The 26850-nt window shown below is 36.5% G+C and overlaps 3 protein-coding genes across 8 annotated transcripts; 2 read left to right on the forward strand and 1 right to left on the reverse strand.

The window, feature by feature from the left end:
- Positions 1 to 355: 355 nt before the first annotated feature.
- Positions 356 to 10234, forward strand: LOC109103855 (kelch-like protein 21). Of its 2 annotated transcripts, none has more exons than XM_042713201.1 (5): positions 356 to 596; positions 4875 to 5951; positions 8133 to 8538; positions 8657 to 8729; positions 9564 to 10234. In XM_042713201.1, exons 2-5 carry the CDS (start codon positions 4925 to 4927, stop codon positions 9894 to 9896), a joined length of 1839 nt encoding a protein of 612 aa, XP_042569135.1. In that variant the 5' UTR covers positions 356 to 596; positions 4875 to 4924; the 3' UTR covers positions 9897 to 10234. The 2 variants fall into 2 exon arrangements, with proteins under 2 accessions (XP_042569135.1, XP_042569136.1); XM_042713202.1 differs by lacking the exon at positions 356 to 596 and adding an exon at positions 4153 to 4783.
- Positions 10235 to 12565: 2331 nt separating this feature from the next.
- Positions 12566 to 18695, reverse strand: LOC109104291 (telomere zinc finger-associated protein-like). 4 transcript variants are annotated; one of them, XM_042713207.1, is made up of 11 exons: positions 18576 to 18695; positions 16505 to 17254; positions 15970 to 16265; positions 15039 to 15150; positions 14809 to 14901; positions 14642 to 14728; positions 14351 to 14505; positions 13947 to 14083; positions 13654 to 13818; positions 13249 to 13337; positions 12566 to 13155 (listed from the first exon to the last, which is right to left on the reverse strand). In XM_042713207.1, exons 1-11 carry the CDS (start codon positions 18585 to 18587, stop codon positions 12712 to 12714), a joined length of 2340 nt encoding a protein of 779 aa, XP_042569141.1. In that variant the 5' UTR covers positions 18588 to 18695; the 3' UTR covers positions 12566 to 12711. The 4 variants fall into 4 exon arrangements, with proteins under 4 accessions (XP_042569141.1, XP_042569140.1, XP_042569142.1 ...); XM_042713206.1 differs by having other exon boundaries at positions 15970 to 16268; XM_042713208.1 differs by having other exon boundaries at positions 15970 to 16268; positions 18498 to 18680.
- Positions 18691 to 26449, forward strand: LOC109103851 (polynucleotide 5'-hydroxyl-kinase NOL9-like). Of its 2 annotated transcripts, none has more exons than XM_042713210.1 (13): positions 18691 to 19291; positions 19604 to 20153; positions 20301 to 20523; positions 21291 to 21421; positions 21639 to 21783; positions 23477 to 23573; positions 23734 to 23831; positions 24001 to 24162; positions 24458 to 24710; positions 24857 to 24971; positions 25408 to 25582; positions 25718 to 25851; positions 25949 to 26449. In XM_042713210.1, the coding sequence occupies exons 2-13, from the start codon at positions 19668 to 19670 to the stop codon at positions 26069 to 26071; spliced, it is 2142 nt and encodes a 713-aa protein (XP_042569144.1). In that variant the 5' UTR covers positions 18691 to 19291; positions 19604 to 19667; the 3' UTR covers positions 26072 to 26449. The 2 variants fall into 2 exon arrangements, with proteins under 2 accessions (XP_042569144.1, XP_018972741.2); XM_019117196.2 differs by having other exon boundaries at positions 18694 to 19292; positions 19615 to 20153.
- Positions 26450 to 26850: the final 401 nt, after the last annotated feature.

A 26850-nucleotide genomic window follows, 5' to 3' on the forward strand; every position in this document is an offset into this window, starting at 1 on the left:
GAACATGATCCACTGCCAGTGAAAGCAAGCATTAATTCAACCTGGCCTGCGTCCCAATGTGCATACGATCCAACCTAAATTCTATAAAAGTGATTTTCAATACTATTTACGGAAGATAGGGTGGATAGTATCCACACTGGGACGCAGGGCTGGACTTTTATTAAAAAACCTTATAACCCCCGTGATAACTAATATGCCTACCGGTTACATTCGGTGTTTAGTACTTTATTGCAAAACCTGATTATATATGTTTTTTTTTTTAAATAGACTTAAAAATGTCTGTACAAACATACCAGTGTCATGTAGAAAGGAGAACGCAGAATCTCAGTGTAATTATGAAGTGATAGATGAGCGTCCGTGTGCGGCGTCAGCTCAACAGTTTGGACAGTCAAACTTGCGATCACGTCACCATGTAACGGCTGCTCAAGTGTCCAATGAGGATCTCTGATGATGCGGAGTCATGGCGCTGACATCAGCGGAGAGAAAACACACACATTAGCAGAGTTAACCGCTGAATAGGAATATAGGACAAATTATACCAATCTGTCAAACTATCCGAGGCGGATAGCAACCGAAATCGCTAACATCTGGATTCGGTAAGTAGAAAAGCGTCAGGAATAGCCTGTGCGTGAAGGTGAAAATGTGACGCTTCTCGTGTTGTTTTTCTCAACCGAAGCAGACAAACAGCAGACGGTTATTATATCAGAAACCGATTTCACGAGTGTTTCTGTACTGATCATGACGCTCCAGTCTTTGTGCATGTTTTAATGGATAAATATTAGATATATTAATATAACTGTTATTAGAAACGTTTCCGTTGTTACGTGAAGCCTTTATGTAGTTGGTAGTAGGTGAAGATGAGCAATGTATGACATTAACCATCGGCTCAAATCTTAAAATAGACTGGATTTTGAAGGTCTCCTGGCTATAGGCTATAGCAAAAAGGTCTGATGAAAGGGTAAAACTAGCTTTAATCCAAACATTCAAGGTCTAGACATTGTTAACATTTTTGTAATCAATAAATTTGTAAACATACGCAGTGCTGGGGGTTGGAATAACCACCTACCTTTCATTTTATTTTTATTTTATATATATGTGTGTGTGTGTGTGTGTGTGTGTGTGTGTGTGTGTGTGTGCATGCATGCACACTTACATACATTTATTAAAAGTGATGATTTGAATGGATTGAGGACTGACTTGCTATATAGAGTGAACAGAGCCTGATTCTGGTTGTCCCGAGTCACAAACTTGCTCACCTCCTTTGGCGTTGTGCTGATGGAATGCAGAGCTGTGGCAGCTGTGTTGTTATGATGGGCATCACTCAGTCAGGTGCAACATTAGACTGCATGCCACTGGTGGGTTAGAGAAACACACAGGGTGAACAATGGCTGTTCAGATGGAAGAGGGGCCCTGGGGGGTTCATAAAGGGGTTTGCTATTCTAAAGCCGTACAAAGAAGATACTTCTGTATATGGTTCACTGGTTGTAAGGGTCAGTAACAGACACATTTGAAAGTCAGTCTAACAATATAAATAAATATTAAATAATGACTTTATTATGCTTTTTGAAAATACAGTATTTTGTTTAACAGATTTTGAGTAATCTGATGTTTTAGAAAGTCCTTATGTTGTTATGGCAGCTCATACTACATTACAGAGTTGGGTCTCCTGTTTATAGTCATGATTCATGTCTCATAACTAGATCATGACACTGTACTGACATGGCAGGACAGTAAGTCAGGAGAAATCTAGTGTTGGTCACTGCCAGCCATGCTATTCTCGGACCAACTGGTAAACAGACTACTAGTAAGCACCTTGGTATGCGAGTTGCCTAATACGTAACAGGTATAAGAGAAATTATCAATGATATTATTATCCTTATTGAATACAGCTGCATGTCCACACACACACACACACACACACACACACACACACACACACACACACACACACACACACACACATATACATTTGTATATATATATATATATATATATATATATATATATATATATATATTCAGGTAATTCATTTCTCTAAAAAGACACAGAACTGAGACACTGCATTATGGAGAATATAAAAAAAAATACCCAGCCTCTTGGGAACCCAATACATGCACAAATGAATGCGTTATTCCTCAACCCTGCAATGCATAATGTAGGTCTCTCACTGAAAACTGTAGAGCTTTGCTGTTCAGAGCAGGTCTATTTCTCTGCAGTTTGTTGATCCATTGGGGCCCCTCTCTCTCTTTCCCTCTCTCATCCTTTCTGATGAGCCAACCTTCATAAAACTTCACTGAGCTGCATAATGTCACATGGCTCTTCAGTATAAGCTATGGTTGTGTTATGCCTTCAAGGAAGCATTAACAAAAAAAAACCTTACTTACTGTTGACTCTTGTTGAGAATATAAACAGAATATAGAGGAGAAACAGTGTAGGGCATATTTACACAGACTGCTAACTTGTTAACAGAATATTTTATAATTTAGGATTTGTTCATCTTACTTTAAAAGGATAGTTTACCCAAAATACACATTTTGTCAATTATTTTTTCACTCTCATATCATTCATATTACTTTCTTCTGTGAAACACAACAGTAGATATTAAGCATAATGTCTGAGCTGCTCTTTTCCACACAATGCAAGTGAATGGTAATTTATACTGCCAAGTAAAATAAAAAAATAATGTACCTAGATGATTTGTAAAATAGCTTTCTTACGATAAACAGACCAAAATATGAGCCGTTAAGACCAATTCACATTAAGGACCATAACTATAAAGTGACAGACAACATAACATGTAGGGATATGCCGGTATCAAATTTTCCTGTTGCGATTAATTGATAATGTTTTGTCACGGTATACGGTATTATCACGGTATTGAAATTTAGCTTTAAAAAAGTGGTCATAATACAGTATAACAGGTTAAATAACTTTTTCTTATAACAAATAACTGAACATTTAAATACAATAAAGCAATACAGAAAAAAATATATAAAGTTAAAAGTTTACACACATTAAAGTGCAAAAAGCCAATAGGTATCACTTTACAATAAGCATCATTAGTTAACCTTAGTTTAATGCATTAACACAAGGCAAGTTTATGTATATAGCACATTTTGTACACAATGTGTACACAAGTAATTCAAAGTGCTAATTTACATAAAAAGTAAAAAAAAACATGAAGAAAAATAACCTCAAAAATAAAACAAGCGATTTAAGAAACTTTGAAAATTATTTAAAAATTGACCTTAAAAAGAATTTAAGACAGTTTAAAAAATAGAAAATGATTTTACATAAAATATAGTGCAATACATAAAATATAGTGTTATCAGTTCGGACATCGCATAGTGCTCATTCAATAAAATGCACAGCTAAACAATGAGCAATAGCTACGCTACTGAAGTTACTAATCTTTGTTGAAAAATACAATTCTTATTTCATGTTAGCTCATTAAATAACACAGTTGCAACTTTCAATTCTAACAATGTGTTATTAAATATTGGAATACCTAAGATTTAATGAATGTTCAGAAGAATTTTTCATTGGCAGTTTGTTAACTAAAGAAGCCCTAATGTAAATTGTGAATGAACAATAACAGAATCCTTTCAAACAATATCTAGGGCATGTTGTAGTCCAGATTAAAAAAAAAAAAGTTTGAAAATAAAATAGCCTATTAAGTCAAATATTAAATTATTTGGCTCTGTGATGAACACCATAGCAAATCCACAAATCTGAATGGCTATTTAAAATGATTTAAAAATTGTTTAGAAAGTAGCAGCTGCTTTATTAATGGGGTTTACAGGGTAAGGGCTGCAGTTTCGCGCCATCTGCTGTCAGAGAGTGAATGTGCTTTCATTCAACGCGTCTCTCACGTGTTCCTCCATGTGTTTCTCATGCGTGCCTGTTTACATCAGAGCGCATGTTTCTTTCAAGCAGCATACAGCGGTGTTGTGCATTTTTGAGCAGTTGATGGGAAAAAATATTCTTAAGATGCATTCCAAATTCTGAATAATTTGTAATATATAATTATTCACGGTATTTAGAAGTGCCCATGATAACAATATCGTGCATATTCATTACCGCGATATATCGCATTACCGAATACCGGCACAAGTCTAATAACATGACATTACATGGTATGCTTATAATAATCAGAACATTATCATACGCCGATGTGGATGCTAATGTAGTTATAGGTTCTAGTGTAGGCAAATTAGATTTAAGAGCTACAACAAAGAGACAAATTGAACAGTGTGAGTGAAGGACACCTTTGTTTCTCACTCAAAGCTCACATACTGCTTTAGAAAACTTAGAATATAGCACACAACTTGTATGGACTACTTCAGTAAAATGCTTTTATTGTTCCTTTGTGTCCTTTTCACAATTCATGTTCTTTATATGGAAAAGAGCAGCTTGATTATACTCTCTTTTGTGTTTTATTGAAAAAGAAATAATACTAATGGAATGACATGAGACTGATTAAATGATGAATGCTGAACTACTCCTTTAAACCATCTTTAGATTTGTTGCTGTGCGATGAGTTAAGACTCAGAGTGGAGAAGTTTCTGTAATCTCTCCCAGTAAGAGAAGCTAAAGGGTGTGTGGACACCCCTCACCCAGCCTGTGAAAATGGACACTGCTGGTGTATTTATAGGCCAGACACGATGAGCACACTTTCTTAAAAGACCAACGGTTGCACACATTCATCATAAACACATGATATTTCATTCTAGAAGCTACCATATCCCTTTCACAAATTTAAACGCTTTGAGAAGATACACAGGTAGGCTGAAACTTCAGTCTGGGGTTTTCTGTTTTTAAAACTTGTTTTGCTACTACAAACTACTAATAAAACTCCTGTTCTCTGTTTAAAGATGAATCCAGAGTTCTGACCAGACGTACACCAAGAGTAATACAGTAAGCTATGGAGAAACCAGTTTTACAAACGCAGCCCTCTATGCTGCCCTTCTTCGACGCGGCCCACGCTGTCAACTTGCTCCGCGGCATCCATGAGCTCCGCGCCGAGCGCAAGTTCTTTGATGTCACGTTGTGTGCTGAAGGCAAAGAGTTCCACTGCCATCGAACTGTGCTCGCAGCTGCCAGCACCTACTTCCGTGCCATGTTTGCCGGTACGCTACGAGAGAGCGTCATGGACCGTGTGGTGCTACACGAAGTATCGGCTGAACTGTTGGGCCTCCTGGTGGACTTTTGCTACACAGGTCGCGTGACGGTCACACACGACAACGTGGACCTCCTGCTCAAGACAGCGGACCTCTTCCAGTTCCCATCCGTCAAAGAAGCATGCTGCGCATTCCTGGAGCAGGGACTTGATGTTTCCAACTGCTTGGAAATCCAAGACTTCGCAGAGGCTTACGCCTGTCGTGAGCTAGCGGCTAGTGCTCGCCGTTTTGTGCTGAAGAACATTGTGGAGCTGGCGAAGAGCATGGACTTTGAACGGTTGTCGTGGAAGCGGCTGCTGGAGTTTGTGTCTGATGACGGACTGTGTGTGGATAAGGAAGAAACGGCATACCAGATTGCCGTTCGTTGGGTTAAAGCTGACTTGCATCACCGGTTGCATTACTGGCCTGAGTTGTTGCAGCAAGTACGGCTGCCGTTTGTTCGCCGTTTCTACCTTCTGGCCCATGTGGAGAGCGATCCACTGGTCTACTTGTCGCCAGCCTGTCTACGGTTAGTCAGTGAGGCACGCAGCTTTCAATCTTATGAATATGACCGCCATGACCGCCCCAGCCATCGAATGCGCCCACGTCCATCCACCGGCCTGGCCGAAATTCTGGTGGTGGTGGGAGGATGTGATCAAGACTGTGATGAGCTTGTTACTGTGGATTGTTACAACCCACAAACCGGACAGTGGAGATATTTAGCAGAATTCCCAGACCACCTTGGAGGTGGCTACAGCATAGCCGCCCTGGGCAATGACATTTACGTGACAGGTTAGTACAATGATGATGTTTCCTGTTGGGACACATTTATAGGCTGATGATACATGGGGTAACTTTTTGAGCAATTTTGCTTGGCAGGTTTTGTTGAGTAATGTTGCTAGGGCACTTTCTCATTGAGGATGGGTGACGAATTTCTATCTGGATACTTTAGATCAGTTGTGGGCCCTGTGTCTCACTTGATAGCCCATTGATGGCAACATTGACCAAAGTTACTCGGCAGCATTGCCCAAAAAGTTGCTCCGTGTATCATCAGCCTTTCTTAATGATCAACCTCAACTTGTGCCATCATGCTAATGTAATAGAAAGAAAGCACAAATCTCCAGGCAGGCTCAGAGTGTCCTTCTTTCCAAACTGTTTACAATATGGTAGCCAATGTATAAATAAACCCCTGTATATTCGGATATGTAAAAGTGTGGTGATAGGACATAATGTTCTGCCAGATCAGCAGTGGCCAACATGATTTCAGGTGCCATGAATGTTACCTTCAGGAACGGACAATGATTCAATTGAGAAGCCATCTCATGCGGTCCAATGCTGCTTCTATTCTAAGTGTCCTCTGCTGTTATGTAAGTGGTGTTTAAAAAGGTGACTGAGCACTGAACTATGGAATTCAACAGTTCCGGTTCCGATGTTGATGGGAGTTGTAAGCTGTATGTTTGATTCATTGAACTACATTTTGTCTAGGGATATGCCGGTATCAAATTTTCCTGTTGCGATTAATTGATAATGTTTCGTCACGGTATACGGTATTATCACGGTATTGAAATTTTGTTTTGAAAAAGAGGACATAATACAGTATAACAGGTTAAATAACTTTTTTCTTATAACAAAAATAACTGAACATTTAAATACAATAAAGCAATACAGAAAAAAATATATAAAGTTAAAAGTTTTACACATTAAAGTGCAAAAGAACTATAAAGACCAATAGGTATCACTTTACAATAAGACATCATTAGTTAACCTTAGTTTAATGCATTAACACAAGGCAAGTTTATTTATATAGCACATTTTGTACACAATGGTAATTCAAAGTGCTTTACATAAAAGAAAGTAAAAAAAACATGAAGAAAAATAACCTCAAAAATAAAACAAGCGATTTAAGAACTTTGAAAATTATTTAAAAATTGACTTAAAAAGAATTTAAGACAGTTTAAAAAATAGAAAATGATTTTACATAAAATATAGTGCAATACATAAAATATAGTGTAATGAGTTCGGACATCGCATAGTGCTCATTCAATAAATGCACAGCTAAACAATGAGCAATAGCTACATTTGCTACAGAAGTTACTAATCTTTGTTAAAAAAAAATACAAGTCTTATTTCATGTTAGCTCATTAAATAGCACAGTTGCAACTTTCAATTTTAACAATGTGTTATTAAATATTGGAATACCTAAGATTAATAAATGTTCAGAAGAATTTTTCATTGGCAGTTTGTTAACTAAAGAAGCCCTAATGTAAAGTGTGAATGAACAATAAAGAATCAAAACACTTTCAAACAATATCTAGGGCATGTTGTAGTCCAAATTAAAAAAAAAAAAAGTTTGAAAATAAATAGCCTATTAAGTCTAAATATTAAAGTATTTGGCTCTGTGATGAACACCATAGCAAATCCACAAATCTGAATGGCTATTTAAAATTATTTAAAAATGGTTAAGAAAGTAGCAGCTGCTTTATTAATGGGGTTTACAGGGTAAGGGCTGCAGTTTAGCGCCATCTGCTGTAAGAGAGTGAATGTGCTTTCATTCAGCGCGTCTCTCACGTGTTCCTCCATGTGCTTCTCTTACGTGCTTGTTTACATCAGAGAGCATGCTTCTTTCAAGCAGCATACAGCGGTGTTGTGCATTTTGAGCAGTTGATGGGAAAAATATTCTTAAAATGCATCCCAAATTCTGAATAATTTGTAATATATAATTATTCACGGTATTTAGAAGTGCCCACGATAACAATATCGTGCATATTCATTACCGCGATATATCGCATCAACGAATACCGGCACAAGTCTAATTTTGTCCTGGTATTTTTTCAACTATCGTTAATAATCCCAAAATATCCTTGTTTATAGCAGTAACCCTGAAGAGTGGCACATAGTGTGCAAGTTTGAAAAATAGGGTTGATAAATGATGTGAAAGTGTTCAAGCTTTCAAACCTGCTTCATTTACAACAGGTGGCTCAGATGGATCACGTCTCTATGATTGCGTTTGGCGATACAACTCCAGTGTGAACGAGTGGACGGAAGTCTCCCCCATGCTGAAAGCCAGAGAGTACCACAGCTCCTGCGTCCTGAAGGGACAACTGTATGTGGTAGCCTCTGACAGCACAGAGCGCTATGATCATACTCTAGACTGCTGGGAGGCACTTCCGCCCATGCCACATCCCATGGATAACTGTTCTACTACGGCATGCAGGGGACGGCTCTATGCCATTGGCTCCTTAACCGGAGAGGACACAATGGCAATTCAGTGCTACGATACTGAAAGCAACCGTTGGTCACTAGTCAACAGTGGAGAACTGCCTCCATGGTCCTTTGCCCCCAAAACAGTCACTCTAAATGGGTTGATCTACTTTGTAAGGTGAGGTACTCACTTTTTTCCCACAACTTTAAAATATCCAGTAGCTAATGATATGCAGAAAAAAAGAAACTATAAAGTGAATTTTTCCATGTTTCTTATGACAATGGTTGTGTTTCAGGGATGATTCAGCAGAAGTAGATGTCTACAATCCACAGAAAAACGAATGGGATAAGATTAGTCCCATGACACAAGTATGTACATTTGACCTTGTTTTATTTATTTTTTTTAAGGTGCGATCATATTTAGCATTGTTCAGCAAATTTTCACAGGTCAAAATTGAGTAATTTTATAAGTAATCCACATGATCTGGAATTTCTCTTGGGGGCAAAACATTTTTCCACAAAGATTTTGCATCAGTATTGACAAAGGACCTTTTTTGTGAACGCACCTTTATATATTCTGTACACAGGTCAATGACATCTTACAAATTTTTACTAATATCATAAATTATTCATTTAAAATTTTTAGGGAGTCACACCTCATGACATTTCACAAACTGAACTGACATTGTCATAAAAAGGTCATTGTCATATTTCATCGGATACACTTCAACAATTCTGTCATGAGAGTCTGCAGGGGTCCTCTCTATGATATCATTTCCTGTTTTATTTATTATTTTTTCTGCATGTTGGTTGGACCATGATTTTTCTGCCAACACAACATAACCTGGATTTGGCAGACAAAAGTCTTCAAATATTAAAAAGCGTTTTAAATTAATTATTATTTAATTATAAATTAATACAGTTTTGTATTTATTTTTCTAAGAAATCATTTTATAAGACAATAATAATAATAATAAAAAGATTAAAAATTACCGAAGACTTTCTTTCTTTCATTTGATATGATTTGCTATGATTTAATATGATTTTTCTTTTTTTTGTGATACCAGGATAGTTGTATCACAGGTGTATTTAAATCACCATATGGATGAGTTGTTTTTAAATTGTATAACAATTTAATAGGACAAAAAATGAGCATCACATCATTGGCCCACAGAGGTAACTAAAAAGTCTCAACTTCCACAGGTTCATGTTGGAGGCAGTGTAGCAGTTCTGGGTGGTCGACTCTATGTGTCCGGAGGCTATGACAACACTTTTGAGCTGTCTGATGTGGTGGAGGTCTACGACCCCTCTACTCGAACTTGGACCCTAGCTGGCCGACTCCCCCAGCCTACCTTCTGGCATGGAAGTGTCAGCATTTTCCGACAGTTCATGCCTCTTGTTCCAAGCACCTTCGAACCCATCGACATACCTGAGGCCAACGCCATCCACCTCCACAGACACCACCGCAATCAGGCATTTCACAACCACATCAACGTCAATCAGAACCACAACCAAGATGTCAATGAAGTGCATTGAGAACTTTACGAAACATGAGACTGAATGTCATTCAGTGTGACGTCACTACTAGGTGTTTTGCACTTTATCACATATTCACCTCAACTGGGCAGCAAAGGGGTCTGGTGAATGGACAATCAATGTTTGCATTATTTCTCCCAGTAACCCAGTATTACTACAGCTTTAATTGTTGCATGCATTTCTAATGCTGACTGTGTTTACCCTGAACAGAGACTTGAGTGAAGTGACTCATGAAATAGTGCCTATCATGTTTGTTGAATTTCAAGCAATCCAAACCTTGGAAATTACATGAAGGTTATGCAAATTAATTTTTTTATTTATTTAAAAATCAACAATGAACCCCAACGAAGAAGTCCACCACAAAAAAAACTACAACATCAACATCCCCCAAAAATATAATACAATACAATATAAATATCATAACCTAATGTAAAGTAAAAAATTGCTATTTTTGAGACCCCAGTCATTCCAAAAAGTGAAAGTTTGGATCACTTAAGATTGCAGATGCATGTTTGTAGCATGATTGGACAGATTTCTGCAATGTGGGAAACAAAAGATATTTTATATACACAGAGAAGGTTTGGGAGAATCCAAAATTTTCCAAAAACACCATAATTTAGTTTGACAGATAAACATAGTAACTGTGTCCCAGCATAACCCATTGATTATTGTTCATCTTGCTAGAATTACATTTCATTTCAGACAATAGTGCGCATGCAGTGATCACATTTTTTTGTGAATTTGTATCCGACTTGCATTTCAACTCTCATATTTTAATATCAAGTTTATTATTATTTAGTCATTGTTTATTTTAGAGGAAGTTATGTAACAGTTTATGAGAAACAGCTTGTGTTTATTAAACTGTCTGCAATCATGAAGAAAACATGAAGAATAGATGAAGGTATTGTATTTTTTATGGCAAATTGTATTCGAATGCTGTACTAATAACTGGAAGTAATTCAGTATCTCGTTATTCTTGAATAAATGTATGTATTTGACAGTACCAGTATGAAACCAATTATTTACAACACACTTAAGCGGTATTTGACGTTGATTTTATTTTTCTTTTAATATTTAGTTTGTTTTGTGGCCAAAATCATTTGTACAGTACAGACAAGGCGAATATTTGTGTAATGTTTGTTTGTTTGTTTGTTTGTTTGGTCAACTAAATAAATGACTGCCAGCACTGTTACCTTTTGCTCTTTTCACGTGTATATGTAATAAGATCACAATCATGTGAGAGACAAACTGTCTAACATAAGATTTAACATTCGAATATTCTGCAAAGCCCCTCACAGATTTGTGTTAGACACATCTAATTTTCCATCAAGCTGGAATTAGTACCATGCATCTTGTCCTCTGGAATCAATAAGTGGAGCCACTGTGTCATATAAGAAGCACAATAGCACATAAAAGTTTAACTCCATAAAGAACAGTAAACATAATCAGAACTGACACTGGTTTTACTGTTTAATATTTATCTGTGCACATTTTTTCAAATCAGTGTTCAATCAAAGTATATTAAGTATCCTGTTTCAATCTGAAATACATCTATTACAGATGTAGAAAATAGGATTATATTTTTTCTTGAATATAGTGTATTCGGCATTTGAATTAAATTGTACATAATATTTTATGAAATGTAATACTTTAAAACCATAGAACGAGATGTGCATGGAAAAGTGAATAAAAATAGACACAGATTTGGATTTCTATGTATTTTAATGGATTATTCCATTAAAACAAGAGTATACACGAAGCTTGTGACTGTTTTGCTTGTTTTACAATAGTTTTTCATTTACATTATGCTGTCCAGATGCTGAATAAATCTAGACATTATCTTACAAGAACTTTGGTCGCATGTTATCGTATCCAATTTCGTCAAACATCTTGTAACTTAAAGTGCCAGTTAATTAGTGAGTACAAATAAGAGAGGCATTACCTTTTCCTTAAAGAATAAAAAAGCTTTTAAGTTTTTGTCTGTTCATCCAAATAGAGAAAGAACATTTTCAGACAAAAACTGTAGACACTGTCTGACTTGAAAAGCTGGTTAACAGCTAAACATTTTTGCAGAAGCTGGGTTACAAATGACTTGGGTTCCTATTGATCCCAAACATGTAGTTATGGAAAAGTCAAGAAGATCTTGCATCGTCATGCTTAATACAATCGAGTCTTCTGTCATTTCCAACTTCTTTGAAGATAAATGAATAAGAAAATGATTTCTTCATGCAAGAAAGCTATTTATTTACAATGATTGACATGTCTCAAACTCTTAAACCTCTTAAAGTCAAGTAGCTTCATTGCTCTGGAGTAACGGTTCTCAATTCCAGTCCTCGGGCCCCTCAGCTCTGCATATTTTGCATGTCTCTCTTTGGTAACACACCTGATTCAGATAATCAGCTCGTTAGAAGTGAGCTCGGTGCATGAACTGTGTTCTGATTGTCATGGTCCCTACACAGTGTTCATTGCTCCCTACTCCCTGAGCAGGGGAAATCTGCTGAAGTTTAACTCACTTTGGAACATTCATTCACGGATTTGCGCTGCGCAACGTCTTCACACACGGACAAGTGTGACATCATATACCTCGGTAAATAAATACAATTTAAATTCACGTCTCACACACTTCAATGCACTTTGAATGGAACATATATGTTCACTTCGAACTGGAATCATGATGTCCACTTCGCAGTGCACTTACGTTCGAATAGAACAAACATCTGAAGCGGTAAGAGAAACATACAACATGTGCAGAGCAGGGGGGGCGCGAGAACTGGAATTGAGAACCGCTGCTCTGGAGTCAACAAATCCCCTTCATTTAGACTTTCCCACCAGCTCCATAGCTGGGCAGTTCCACCACCACACTGGACTGATGGATGGGGTATGCATCGGTCACCAGCAGGGTCTGCTCCGTCACATCTGCTACAGTGAACGGAGTCTGCTCCACTCCACCATCAGTCCTTCCAGTCAGAGCAGTCCCAGTCTGTTCACCACTCACTGCTCCATCAGTCATTGAATATGTGGCCTGCTCTCCTCCTGTTCCTCCAGCAGAGGCTGAGACGACCTGTTTCACCACAACCACCTCTGGCTGGTTAACCAGGTCAACCATGTCCGCTGGTCCTGCCTGAGCCTCCGCCTGGCTGGGAGGACTTGATGAGGCAGCTGCACTCTCATCCTTCACTACCAGGTTACGTAAGCGTCTCAGTTTGGGGTTGTAGTTCTCAACACGGTTGTGGATCTGTGAGTGTCGTCGCAAATGTGCCTGTCAAAGGCAGGATAGAGACGCTGAGATCTTAGACAAAGTAAGAAAATTATTTTTCTGATATGTTAATCCATAAATACATCTGATTCATACCTGTCTGGTGAACTTGTAACCACATTCAGTACACTCAAATTTTCTCATGCCTTTGTGACGTCGTACATGAACACGAAGCTGCTCAATGGCTGATGGGGCATTATGGGATATATATATTATTATTAATTACTGATCACTTTAAACTGTTGTTATATATATATATATTCATATATAATAAATACATTTGTCTATTAAAATAAATTTCATATAATGTATATTAAACATGTTTATATATGTTTTATATGCATACATACACAAACATACAGTATATAAATGTATAATGAAAGTAATATTTGTTGTCAAATAAAATAAATACATTTTATATAATTTATATAAAAGTTAATTAATTTAATAAATACAATACACACACACACACACACACACATATACACACACATATCTTACCTTTAAAGGTTTTGTTGCAGATGTGGCAAAAGTGTGGTCGACCTTCTTGGTGTTTGCTGGCTATGTGTCGTAAGAGAGGGCCTTTCTCGGTAAAGCGCTGCTCACAAAACTCACAACTAAATGGCCGTTCTCCTGTATGCGTGCGGTGGTGTTTGTCCAGACTCGCTGCTCACACAATCAGCAAACATCTTGTTAACAATACAAAACTAATAGAGAAAATGCATGGGTTCATATTTAAAAAAGAACTGGAAATCAAAAATGCCAGAGATAAATCAACTTGACTGTAAAATTACCTTGTGTGCGAAATGTCTTGCCACAGAGGTGGCACTGGAAAGGTTTCTCTCCAGTATGTGTTCGAAGGTGCATGTTGAGATTAGTTTTCTGTGTAAAAGCATGATTGCAGAACTCACACACAAAAGGACGCTCATTTCTGGAAACAAGCACAACACATACAGCTCAGCGCTAATCCACTCAATAAACACAAACATTAAAAATGAATTACACATAAACATCACAAAAAGGTTCTTTCTTCTCCAGCTTTCTTTCATTCACATTGTTTGTCTTTTCACCACATGCATGCATAATTCTAGCATTGGCTAACAGAATAGCAGGCAGAAATAATTATCAATCAGTTTAAACAATAAATAAAGCATGCTTCAGTTCTTTATGGTAATATTTAACGATGTCCTATGTTTACCTGTGAATGGCTTTGATGTGCATTTGCAGGCCATTGCGGCTGGACGCCCGATGACCGCACTCCTCACACACAAACAGTTTCTCACCACGATGTTTGGCTGCCTCGTGTAGACGTAGCTCAGTGCGGGACAGGAAGCACTTGGGACACAATGAACACTAAACGAGACACATGACAAATAATCCACAACACAACTTTTATCAGTTTACATTTAATCAGTAATACCTGATTGTGTGTTTAGTTGGCAGGGCATTATGATATTGCAGACAAGTTATTAGCATTAGAGTCACTTACTGCGTGTGGCTTGGGAGCTCCGTGAACTTTAATCATGTGGATCCTGAGGTCTTTCTTCTGCATGAACTGCTCAGGGCATGACGTGCACTAATATGACAAGTAAAACTACATTGGCACAATGTCCGTTGACAAAAGGTCATATCTGACCTCCACAATGGATGACGTACCTTATTGGGCATCTCTCCTGTGTGTGTGACCGTGTGTAGACGCAGCTCATGTCGCTTTTTAAAGGTCAATGTGCATTTCGAACACGAAAACACCTGGCACAAACCAAAAGTTGCATTAAGTCAATACTAGTAATATAAAAGCTGTAATATAAAACCACCCAAAAAGACACATTATTGTTATATTATTGTATGTATTCATATTGTTAATTGTCTCCCGCTATCAAACTCACCATTTCTGCTCTGATAAGACAATTCCTGGCTTCATGCTCCAGCAGGTTTTCCTTCCTATAGTAGCACTTCCCACATTTAGCACATTCAAAGGGCTTCTCTCCTGTATGTCTCTGCAGACAGCAAGATGGAAGGAAAGACAAAACTTTGCATTGAGGCACGATCAATCAAATTAATAACTTTTAAAAAAATACAAAAAATAGTTCAATAGCAATTACAAAAAAACAAAACAAAAAAAAAACACCAGCCTTTATATATAACATTAATCTTATACATGTATACAATATTATTTACATAGAAACATACACTACTGTTCAAACGTTTGGGGTCAGTAACTTTTTTTTAAGAAATTAATATTTGTATTCAGCTAGGACACATCAAATTGATCAAATGTGACAGTAAATACATTAATAATGTAACAAAACATTCTATTCCAAATAAATGCTGTTCTTATGAACTTTCTATTCAACACAGAATCCTGAAAAAAAAAAATATCACCATTTCCTGACAACATTTTTTTTTGTGATTATAGCAAATCAGCATATTAGAATGAAGACTGACTGCTGAAAATTCAGTTTTGCATCACAGGAATAAATTACATTTTAAAATATACTAAAATGGAAACCAGTTATTTTAAACTGTAATATTATTTCACAATTTTACTGTATTTTTTCTCAATCAACTATAGCCTTGGTGAGCATAAGAAACTTTCAAAAACATTTAAAAAAAATCAAACCAACCCCAAACTTTTAAAAGGTAGTGTATACATATATTATTTTTTAGATAAAACTTACATATGCAATATTATATATATATATATATATATATATATATATATATATATATATATATATATATATATATATATATATATTATATATATATATTTATATATATATATATTATATATATGCTTAACAAAGAGAAACATACCTGTTGTGTACTTTCAGGTAGTACTTGCTGAGGAATGTTTCATGACATGTAGGACATTGGACAGAGCCTTTCTTGCTGTCTTTAGATGTTCCTTTCCCATTCTCTTTATTGGTACTTCTTTTGTGTCGCTTGCACTGTGCCTGTGGAGTCTTTGAGGTCGAGCAAGGTGAATCATGAGGCACATACTCTTCATCAGTTCCCTCATTAAGAATATCCATACTGCCACCTCTGTCACTGTCATCATCATCCTCGTTGTCGACATCATCATCATTTTGATTATCAACAGATCTCTCCACCTGCTAACGGAGAATTAATAGAAAATGTACAGCAGATTACAAGTAAAATTTAAGAATTTTGATTTGGTATGAAATCAAACCAGGTCAAGAATTGTACACATAACGCACAATACACTATTATAGCAACTTTTATAATCAATGCATTCAATTTTCATTGTCAGATCAATGCATAGATGATCACGTTTAAATTATTTGAATTGACTAAATGTCTTCTGGTTGAAAATAGATGTACTGGGTACCTCAGTCTCACTCATGTCTTGATCTCTGAGGTGATCTCCGTCCTCAGTGGCAGCAGTCTCCTGCTCTTTGTCTTCTAGAGATGATGGTTTTCTTCTTCCTGCTCCCTGTCTTGTGACAGTAGACATGGGGCTTTCCCCGACTAGTCGATTGGGCCCTTTTACACGTCTTCCAGAACGGGTGGTGGTAGTCAACGTCGAGGCAGGAGGGTCATCATCGCTAGCTGTGACCACTGAACCTATCCGGAATGCATCAGGTTTATTTTTCGTCCTCAGACAAGATCTCGTCTTTCCTTTTGGAATGTGATCAGGCTGAGGGTCTGCAGATATGAGAGGAAATAGTTGTTTGGCTGTATCATCTTCACTCGAGACAGGTGACTGCACAGTCTCTACACATGACAAACTCTGGCAATGTAAGAGTGACTCTGGCACTGATAGTCCGCTTGCTGCATTCTGAATCTTTTCTAAATTGCTATCGTCTAAGTGGAGTTCACCAGTATAAAAAAAGTTAAGCAGTAGCTCTAGTCCATCATCGGGGCATTCTAACGGCAGGTTGATCTGTATACATGGTGTGTCTGAAACGGAGTCTTGGAACAAGTGGCTGAAGCAGGCAAGAACATTGCGATGGGCCAGATGCACCTTCCCACTGACTGTGCTCAACATGGCATCACAGAAGTGGCCAAGACCCCTTTGTTGGTTGAGCAAGGATAGCACCCGCTGAGCGTGAGAGGTCCCTTGAGCAGGTATCTCCATCTAGAAAAGCAGGAGACATCAGTTTCATTTTATTAGTGATTTTATCTGAATTAAATTACAGATAAAGACAACACAGCATCCAACATACATTTATAAATTAACAAATGTATGCATTTAAAAATTAACTATTTAAATTATAAATGTTAGATTTCAATTCATATAAACATTTAATTAAAATGCAAATGAGTTTTAATACAATAAGAGTGTGTTCTGGTTTTATTACTATGCTGTAATTATTAATAAGTGCAAAATAATTTTTGGTAAATCGTGAAAATCTTCCATTATTCTAATACAAAAAAAAAAATGTGTTTATTGCAGTAACTCAGTTTTTTTTTTTTGGTTTAGTTCGTTTTATGAACAGTCCACAGAAAATTAATTTAAATTAAATATTAAAATTATAAGTATTATATATTTATATTATAAATACAATATTATACATATGAATGTTTCATTTTAATTTTAAATCATTTTTACTAATTTTGTTCATTGTTCATGCTCAGAATTATAATAAATTTGTGTAAAATACAAAAACATGTATCTGTTCTGGTTTTATACTGTCATTACTAATACATGTTTTATGCAACTTTAATCAATTTTAGAAAATCATGAATTACTGCAGTTATTGTACTACAAGCATAGATGTTTATAGCGATAATTTCCTTATTTTGACGTAGTTCAGTTTATTACAAGTACACAGAGTAATTACGAACATTTTCATTTAAATTAAACATTCAAATTACAAATAAATACTAAATACATTAATTTTAAACTACTTTTACTATTTTTATTCATTGATATTTCTGATAATAAAAAAGTTCATGCTCAGAATTATAATAAATTTGTGAAATATACAATAAAAAAATGTCTGTTCTGGTTTTATTATTAAACCGTCATTATTTATAAACGTTTCATTAAGATATAATGTTTTTTAAAGGTCGTACAACTTTGAGTAATTCTTAAAATTCATGAAATACTGTAATTACTGTACAAGCACAGTTGGGTATTGCAAGCTCTTGCTTATTTTGGCGCAGTTCATTTTATAAAACAGTAACGTTACACAGAATAATTCTGCACTGTTTCATCCTTGCATGCTCAAGAAAGTTTTCCCAGACGATGCGGATGACTTTGGTCAACGACTAACGTTACTTGGTCAATTAAAATAACCTTAACGTTAACCACGATGTCCGCATTTTACTGACGCTCCCTAAACTACTCGCCGCACAATCAACCGTGTACGACTCACCTTTAGCGTAAATTAGATCATTGCTCTCATCTTTCTTTTCATATACTGAAAGCCCACATACTGCGTTATGTAACTTACTGAGTAAATCATATATTACACAGCGTTTTTTTGCAGTCTGTGGTCAAAAGCTTAATTTAGGCTAAAGAACAAGAAGCCATGTTGAAACAGAAACAGGAAGTGACGTTGAAATATTATTGGAACTCTCCGGTAGCTGGCCGTTCACCCCATAACGCTGGGAGAGAGTTTCTTCAAATATGACCTGATTGAATAATTTAACTCTTATAATCAAATGTCACAACAATTCTCAATTTTATAAAATGTTTTGAACGTTATGGTAAAGTATTTTATAGTGAAATGGATTTATTAGGATGGTAGTATGTAATCAAAGCTCATTCGAACTCCGTAACATCTGTTATTGTCCACCACATGGCACACACGCTAACAGTGAGCGCTCAGCGCTGCACAAAATCGCTTCCGTTAACCAGAGAATCGGATGTTTGACATGGGTTACGCTTCTTCTTCGTCTCTCCCATATTTACGCTTTCAAACACATTCATTATACAGTGACAGTGCGGTCTTAAAGCAGATCAAAAGAGGGAAATGAGCAGCTTCGTCTCGATTAGTGGAGTGGAACCACAAACCGCATCGTGCAGCGTGAACTGATGCTCAAAAGCCACTGCCAGTTACAAAGAAACAACAGCATCTTCACACAAACTCGTTTTTACGTGTTTCACGTTTCTGATTTGATTCGAATCTGAAGTATTTCCGGTTACAGCGGCTTCTCACTTTAAACAGGTAACTATGTGAACCAACGGCAGCCATTAAAATGGCTTTCAGTATCATTTCGCAACAACATATGATCTTACTAGTGAATAGTAATAATGTATGTTTTTACACCATGTTTTACGAACTGCATAAAGTAAACCAGCAGGCAGGAACAACAATGCTTTCATGTTAACTTGACCAAGCCAACTTAGTGATATTCTGTTTAAACCTTTCAATATTCTGTCTATCTATCCATCCACTTTTAGGTTTCTTTTGCATTTCTCATAGAGAAAATCTATTTAGTAACTCCAGATGTTCTGATGCTGTCATCACTGCGTGTCGTCATTTACAGGTGTCTCCCTGCCCTGGATTTATGACGTTTTTAGTCTTGTTGGAGTTCATTGGATGACAATGAAAGTGCACAAGGTTTCTTCTCAGTCCCAACACGAGCAGCGACACGCCACCAAGCGCCATGGCAAGAATAAATGGCGCAAAAAGAGACACAGTCTGGACACAGCTCTCTTAAATACAAGTACTGGGACTGCAAAATTGGAGCAACCGATACCCAAAAGGGAGAAACCCACATTAAAACGTTTGAAGAAGTCGTATACAAAGCCTATCCCTGAAACCAGCCGTGCCGAGGAGAGAAAGGTTAAGGCTACTTCTGTGACTTTTACTCATGTCCACACAAATGGAGGCGCAGAACTGGACGGCAGCAGCAGTTCAGTGGACTCTAAAGAATGGAGTGAATATGCCAACAGTGTTCTTCAGAATGGAATGGAGAGTTCAACCTCACCTAAAACAGACCAGATGGAGGAGGACTGTCTTCAGTTCCATGCCCACTTTGACCGTACCCACAATCGTGCTGTTTTAGTCATGAAACAAGGCCAGGTAAACTGCTTAAAGCTATGATGATTTATATATATTAATACAAATAATACTAATAATTAATAATATTGTGAATATTAGCACAGTATATTGGTCCTCCATCACTTGTTTCTATAAGTAGACTGACTTTTGTGTCTGATATTTGTGCAGGTCTTGTGTTTCCGTGGGAAGTGCCTGCTCACTTGCCTCTATGGTCATGTAGAAGTGCTGGGCTTCACCATAGAGGAGGGCCAACAACCTTACCCCCTGTTCTCCCCACCGTCCCACTGCCCTCTCACCATCACTGCCTTAGGAAACAACCCCCCCTCCAGCAAGAACAAGAAAGAGGGGCTGCTGGAAGCAAAAGCCATTGTTCGCAAATATTTATCTTCAGGTATCATCAAAAGCAGTGTCCTCCCTTCTTAATTACATTTTCATTTAGAAATTTAGCAGACACTTTTATCCGAAGCGACTTACAAATGAGGACAATTGAAGCAATCAACAAAAGAGCAATGATATACAAGTGCTATAACAAGTCGCAGTTAGCTCAACGCAGTACACATAGCAAGGGCTTTTTAAATAATATAACAAATAAAAAGAAAACATATAGAATATAAACAGAATAGAGCAAGCTAGTGTTAGAGGTCTTTTTTGCTTTTGTTAATTGTATAATAAATGAAAAGAAAACAGACGATACAAAAAGATTTTTTTTTTTTCTAAATACCTTTATATCACTTTTATATAATTTTCTCACCAACATATCTTCTATAAAGGAAAGACATTGCAGGTAAAATAGGGTCAAAATGTTATTAATAGATATCACCATACTTTCCTAGTTGATTGATTACATTACATAATTACAAACATTTTTTTTTTATTATTACAAGATCGCTGAAACGTAATGTTTAAATATACAAGAAAAAAACTCATCTACATCTTGGGTGGCCTGAGGGGTAAAGTGCAAATAAAATAAACACCTAAACGTGTATTTTGTATACACGAAAAAGCCAAATAGCCCAAAATCTCAAAATTGACCAGTGCATGACCAGTGCAGTTTTTGTATTTAGTGTATTGCCTTAAATTAACTTCTGCACTAAAGTTCTTTTTTTTTTTTGCACTTGCATTCTAATGTTCTGTTGCAATTTGTGTTTTTATGTCTAGAGCCGAGTAAAAAGCTCATGAGTGAGCTGGACTCTGACTCATGTGTGGTGCTTCTGGAGCCTCTGGACACGCCGCTCACCCGCGTTCTCACCAGCTTCTCAGAACTCTCAGAGATCTTTGGCCTCAACTCGGTAAGTTGGTGACATGTTCATGTTTAAAGTAGCTGATATGTATATGGTTTGTGATGTTCAAATACATTCTCATTTAATATGCAGTGGCAACTATAAGTAAGCCATTTGTAGGAAGAATGTAAACATTGTGACTCTGTGACGCTTTTGACATTGTTTGTTTGAGCATCCTGGCATAGCAACATAGATATATTTGTGTGTGTGTTTCTGCGTCTTGCAGAAGGAGCTGAAGTCTCAGGCTGCCGTCTATAATCCTGTTCTGTCAGCTGTCGGTGTTACAGCTCTGCGTGGACCTTGTGCACAGGGTCTGGTGATGTCACGTAGCTACAGAGAAGCTATAAGCAGTTTGCTCAGTGCCTGGGCAGGTAAATGTTAATGGTTTTGTTTTGTTTTCCTTATTTTTTTGAAGGAATATTTAAAGGGATAGTTCACACAAAAATTAAAATTGTCATCATTTACTCTCCCTCATGTCATTCCACACCTGTATATTTAGGTGTATAACGATCCCTCAATATGGAACAACACATCAAATCTCTAATGATATCATGTATCGATGCAAGACGTAAAAAATTTTAGCCTTCTAGTATAGACACCTTTATTTTGACACTGTCCATATTTTCACACAATGTCCGTCTACACGAATACTTAAGAGCCTTTTTTTAGCTTTTTTTGTGCCTGGACAAACAAATACAGACAAAATTAGATCAGAATGGATGTCTTGGTGATTATCCTAGTAAACACAGTCAGTTAGGCATATATCTTAATGTCAACAGTTTAGGAAGAAAACGCATGTGTATCAGTATATTGGATCCGTGCTTTCGTTCTTAAAGTAACAGCAGACTAACAGTGAACCAGCTTCTGTCAAAGAAAAATATCTCACTGCTCTTGACCGAATAACATTTATTATGATTTATCTATATTTAATTTATGTAGTGAAGACTATGAAGTGTTATTTCATATATATCTATATATATATATAATATATATATATATATATATATATATATATATTATATATATATATATATATATATATATATATATATATATATATAATATATATATATATATATATATATATATATAATTTTTCTGCATTAATGTATTTTTTTCTACAACTGGAGTACCTAATTTTTGTTGTTTCCTAATGAGGATTTATACTATAATTTATAAATTGCACATTTTAGCACAGAAGCCTGAAAGACTTTCATGATCGTTGACAGCAGGTGTAAAATAGGAACATAATATTGAAATATCGATTGATATACTCTTGAATTGAATCATATCGTAGAATTCTTTGAGGTGTTGGCAAATAACGTATCGCTGGGTATTATATCGTATTGTAATGAACCATCCGATGTACACCACTAGTATAATTTTCTTTCTTATGCAGGTCAGGAGTTGGCAAAATGACTTAATATTGTTTTTTTGTTGTTTTTCCATGCAGTGAAAGTCACCAAAGGTCATCAAAACTGTTTAGTTACCAACATTCTTTTAAATATCTTCCACAGAATAAAAAAAGTTTGGAATTACTGGAATTACATGATGAATAAATTAGGGCTGGGTTGATAATATCGATTTCAAGATCAATCATTTAGTCTATGCTGCTTATTGTGTAAATGAATCATTAAGTTCGCTGAACATTATATGAAGGGCACCTGCCGTCCACTAATCGCAAATAGCTTTGTGCTCTGTTACTTTTGATATGGAACAAAGTCTCGGCTTTCAAATTCTATCAGTTTTATCTTGGAATACAAATAAATCCGTTTTTGCCCCTGTTTAATGTGGCGTGACAGATCGCACAGTTCAAACTGCAGCATGGAGTGCATGCAAACTGATCATTTCTTCCTGTTTACTACTAGTTATAGCACAAAACAAACATAAATTGACATCAAAAGGTATGTTAAAGAAAAGGTAAAACTTACTAAAATGTATCAATCATCACGGAAAGATGACAATAAATCAGCTTGTAAACAGTGTCACGTAATGTACTTTTGCCTTAGGAAAGCCATTCAGTGTCCAAAAATGTTTAAAAAAAAAAAATGTTTTTGTCCATAGGGGAATTTGACCGCTGTCCCATAATTCTTGTTTGTGGGGGGAAATCCTCTGGCAAATCCACCTTCAATCGACACCTTATTAACAGCCTGCTCAATCAGTGAGTTCAAGTTGTTCATTTCATCAGTTTAGTAATAAGTGGATAAATTGAGAGTAATCTTGTTTTTGTAGGCTAGCCTGCATGCAAAGTTACTGAAGGAGTTGACACATATTGTCATTTTAAAGTGGTATTTTTGCTCTCTACCTTGTTGTGTGTGTAGTACTGTAAGCGTAGAGTATTTGGAGTGTGATCTAGGCCAGACTGAGTTCACCCCTCCTGGATGCCTTTCCTTAAGCTCAGTTACAGAGCCACTGCTGGGTAAGTATCATTCTCAGGTCTATATAGCCACACGAGGTACATTTAAAAAGATTCTGTTAATTCAAAAGACTGCAAAAATTCAAAACTGTTTTACATTTAGCATATGTTCTTTATATGTTATATACCCCCCCAAAACAGACTTGTTTGTAATGGTGGTGTTCTTTCTTAGGGGCTCCTTTCACACACCTGCGTGACCCAGAGCACATGGTGTACTATGGTCAGGCAGATTGTCAGGCTGACATCGATCGGTATCTGGAGTCTCTCAAATCCCTCTGGCGCCATGTCAGTGGAGAAAGTCCTGTCATCATCAATACTATGGGCTGGATCAGAGGTCAGCAATAGAAACATTGCACATAAAACAGGAATATTGAATTGAACTGTATATCATCTAATTAATGGATCTTAAATATTTTTGCAAATATTAGGACTATCAATTATTTTAATAACATGATTTACTGATTAAGATAGGTCAGAGGAATAATTAAATGAATTATTATTTTTTCTTCTAAAATTTGTAGCTCTATTAAGTATATTTAATTTTTTTCATTTTCTTTAGCAGATGATAATAGTTTTCATTTGAGTCTCTGGTGCTGACTTACTAACACGTGTCTTTCTCTCTTTCACAGGTCATGGTTTTCAGATACTGGTCGACCTCATTCGCCTGTTTTCTGTGACGCATGTAGTGCAGTTGAGTTATGGAAACACACCACAGTGTCAGCTTCTTACCCCAGACTTCCTCAGAACTGCCCACGGCTGGCAGACGCACCCACCGACGCCGCCCACCCTGACAGAGGAGCCAGTCGGTCACCTCTCCATTCGATCTCATGTATTTCTTAGTGTCCAGTCAGAATTTGAAGGTGCTGGGACATCTGGAGAAATGTAAGCCGGCCAGCTATACCCTTTGGATTTTAACTGTACCTATTATCAGTTGTCAGTTGTTTTGGTGAACATGTAACTGATTTGTAAAGTATTAATATCCAAATATGCATATAGTAAAGTAAATTCCAATCCTGCATTCCTCATAGGCAACATCAGCGCAGTAATGAGCTGCGAGACCTGGCTCTGCTCAGTTACTTCAGTAAGCTGCAGTCCCCAGAACCTGGCCCAATCCACCCGCTCCACTGCTTCACACCTTACCAGGTTTTATTTTGTATTTTTTAAAAACATTTTGTTTTATTTAATTTAATTTTCATTTAAATTTTATATATTTTTTTAATTTTTAATGTATAACATGTCTTTTATTTTTTCATAGTTTTTGATTTTATATTTTTCTTATTTTGAATTATTTTATTTATTTTGTTTTCTCTTTTTATTTAGATTTTAGTATTTAACTTTTTATTCTGATTATGTATGACTGTTATTATTTCTTCATCATTTCTTTTATTTTGTATTTTACTTTGTCTTTTTATTTTGAATTATTTGATCTTATTTAATTTCATTTTATAGTGTGTTTTTTTTATTTTTTATTTTTTTTTATGCTGTTTATGTATTATTTTATTTGTATTTTATTTGAGGTTTTATTTTGATAATGCATGACTCTTTCAAGTGAAAGTCTTTTTGTGCTCTATTATTGCAGGTCCCACTCTCAGCAGTGGCTATAGGGGTAACACACTGTGAGGTCGCACCCAACAACATCCTCTATGTGGCCAATGCCAGTATAGTGGGATTGTGCTGTCTGAGTGAAAAGGTTGTGGGCAGAGAAGGTCCTGTTGTACTCTCCCAAACTCCTATCTGTCAGTGTGTGGGCTTAGGTGTGTATTCGGGCCTTTAATATGTGAATGTCAAATTGCATAGCATATGTAGTGACTTTACAAATATTCATTATACATCAATACAAGACTATGCAATCTTCCTTAAAAATAATTGACCCGCTGTTGTGTTTTTAGGTGTTCTGAGGGGGGTAGACATGGCACGTGGTTTGTACTTTCTGGTTACTCCAGTGTCCCCCTCTGTCCTGAGGCATGTGAACTGTCTCCTGCTGGGAGAGATCACTCTGCCTAAAATATTGCTCACCAAGCAGGTACATGAATCAGCATTATACACTTCCCTTTATCTAACCTGATGGGTCTTTGTTGTTGTCAGTTGTACTTAGCCTCTCTTTTTCTCTTTTTTTCCAGCATGGAGTTGAAGGAGATTTACCTTACGTCACCACAGACTACAGTTTTGAAGTCCAAGGGGCGGGAAAGCTTCACATCTACAAAGGACTGACAAGGCCTGGTTTTATAAAGTCAAATAACTAAGCTCTTCTGTATAAACACTGCTTTCTGTGAATGACATTTCTATCCTTGAATTTGTTTTATACCCTAAATATTGAGGTAAAATTCGCCATTGAATGTACAAATCTACACAAGTATTTTGGCTTTTGGAACTGTACACTGGGTAGATGGAGTGTATGAGTGCATATGCTGTTTCTTTATCTCTTGTTGAATGGCTCCATGTTTAAGATCCATATGGGAAACTCTGCCTCATCTTTTGATTTTCTGTACTGTTACAGTTTGTCAACATGTCATTGAGGAAATGTTAGAAAGAGTCTTTGTTTTCCTTTACCAAGTCACATTCCCAAACCAAGATAATGCAGACTGTAAAATATTAAAGTGGGTTTCACTTTTGTCAAGAAATTAGTCTCTTTCATTGACCATCTGTTTTTTGTTTTTTCTAATTGAATATTGAAAAGTGAATAGATCAATACACAATTTTCTACTGTACAATACAATATGGTACTGTAATGATAATTTTTTTTTTTTAGCATTTAAATTATATTAGGTTATTTTAGTGCAACTTATTTGAAATGCCATCTTGTGGCCTGTTTGAATGTTTGCTGATATCCCTTAGTTCAGAACCAACGCAAAAGACGCCTGAGGTGGGTATCTTAATCAGGATGTGCGTTATTCACGTCTGCACTGGATCTGTGTGTTAGATTTGAACTTCTGAGTGAACTACACAAACATTGGACTTTGACTTCACAGTATATTTTAAATTCTACGAAGAGTCGAAATAACACGTCACAACTTTCACTGCA

The sequence above is a fragment of the Cyprinus carpio genome, chromosome A23 (assembly GCF_018340385.1).
Source record: "Cyprinus carpio isolate SPL01 chromosome A23, ASM1834038v1, whole genome shotgun sequence".
Lineage (NCBI taxonomy): Eukaryota > Metazoa > Chordata > Actinopteri > Cypriniformes > Cyprinidae > Cyprinus > Cyprinus carpio.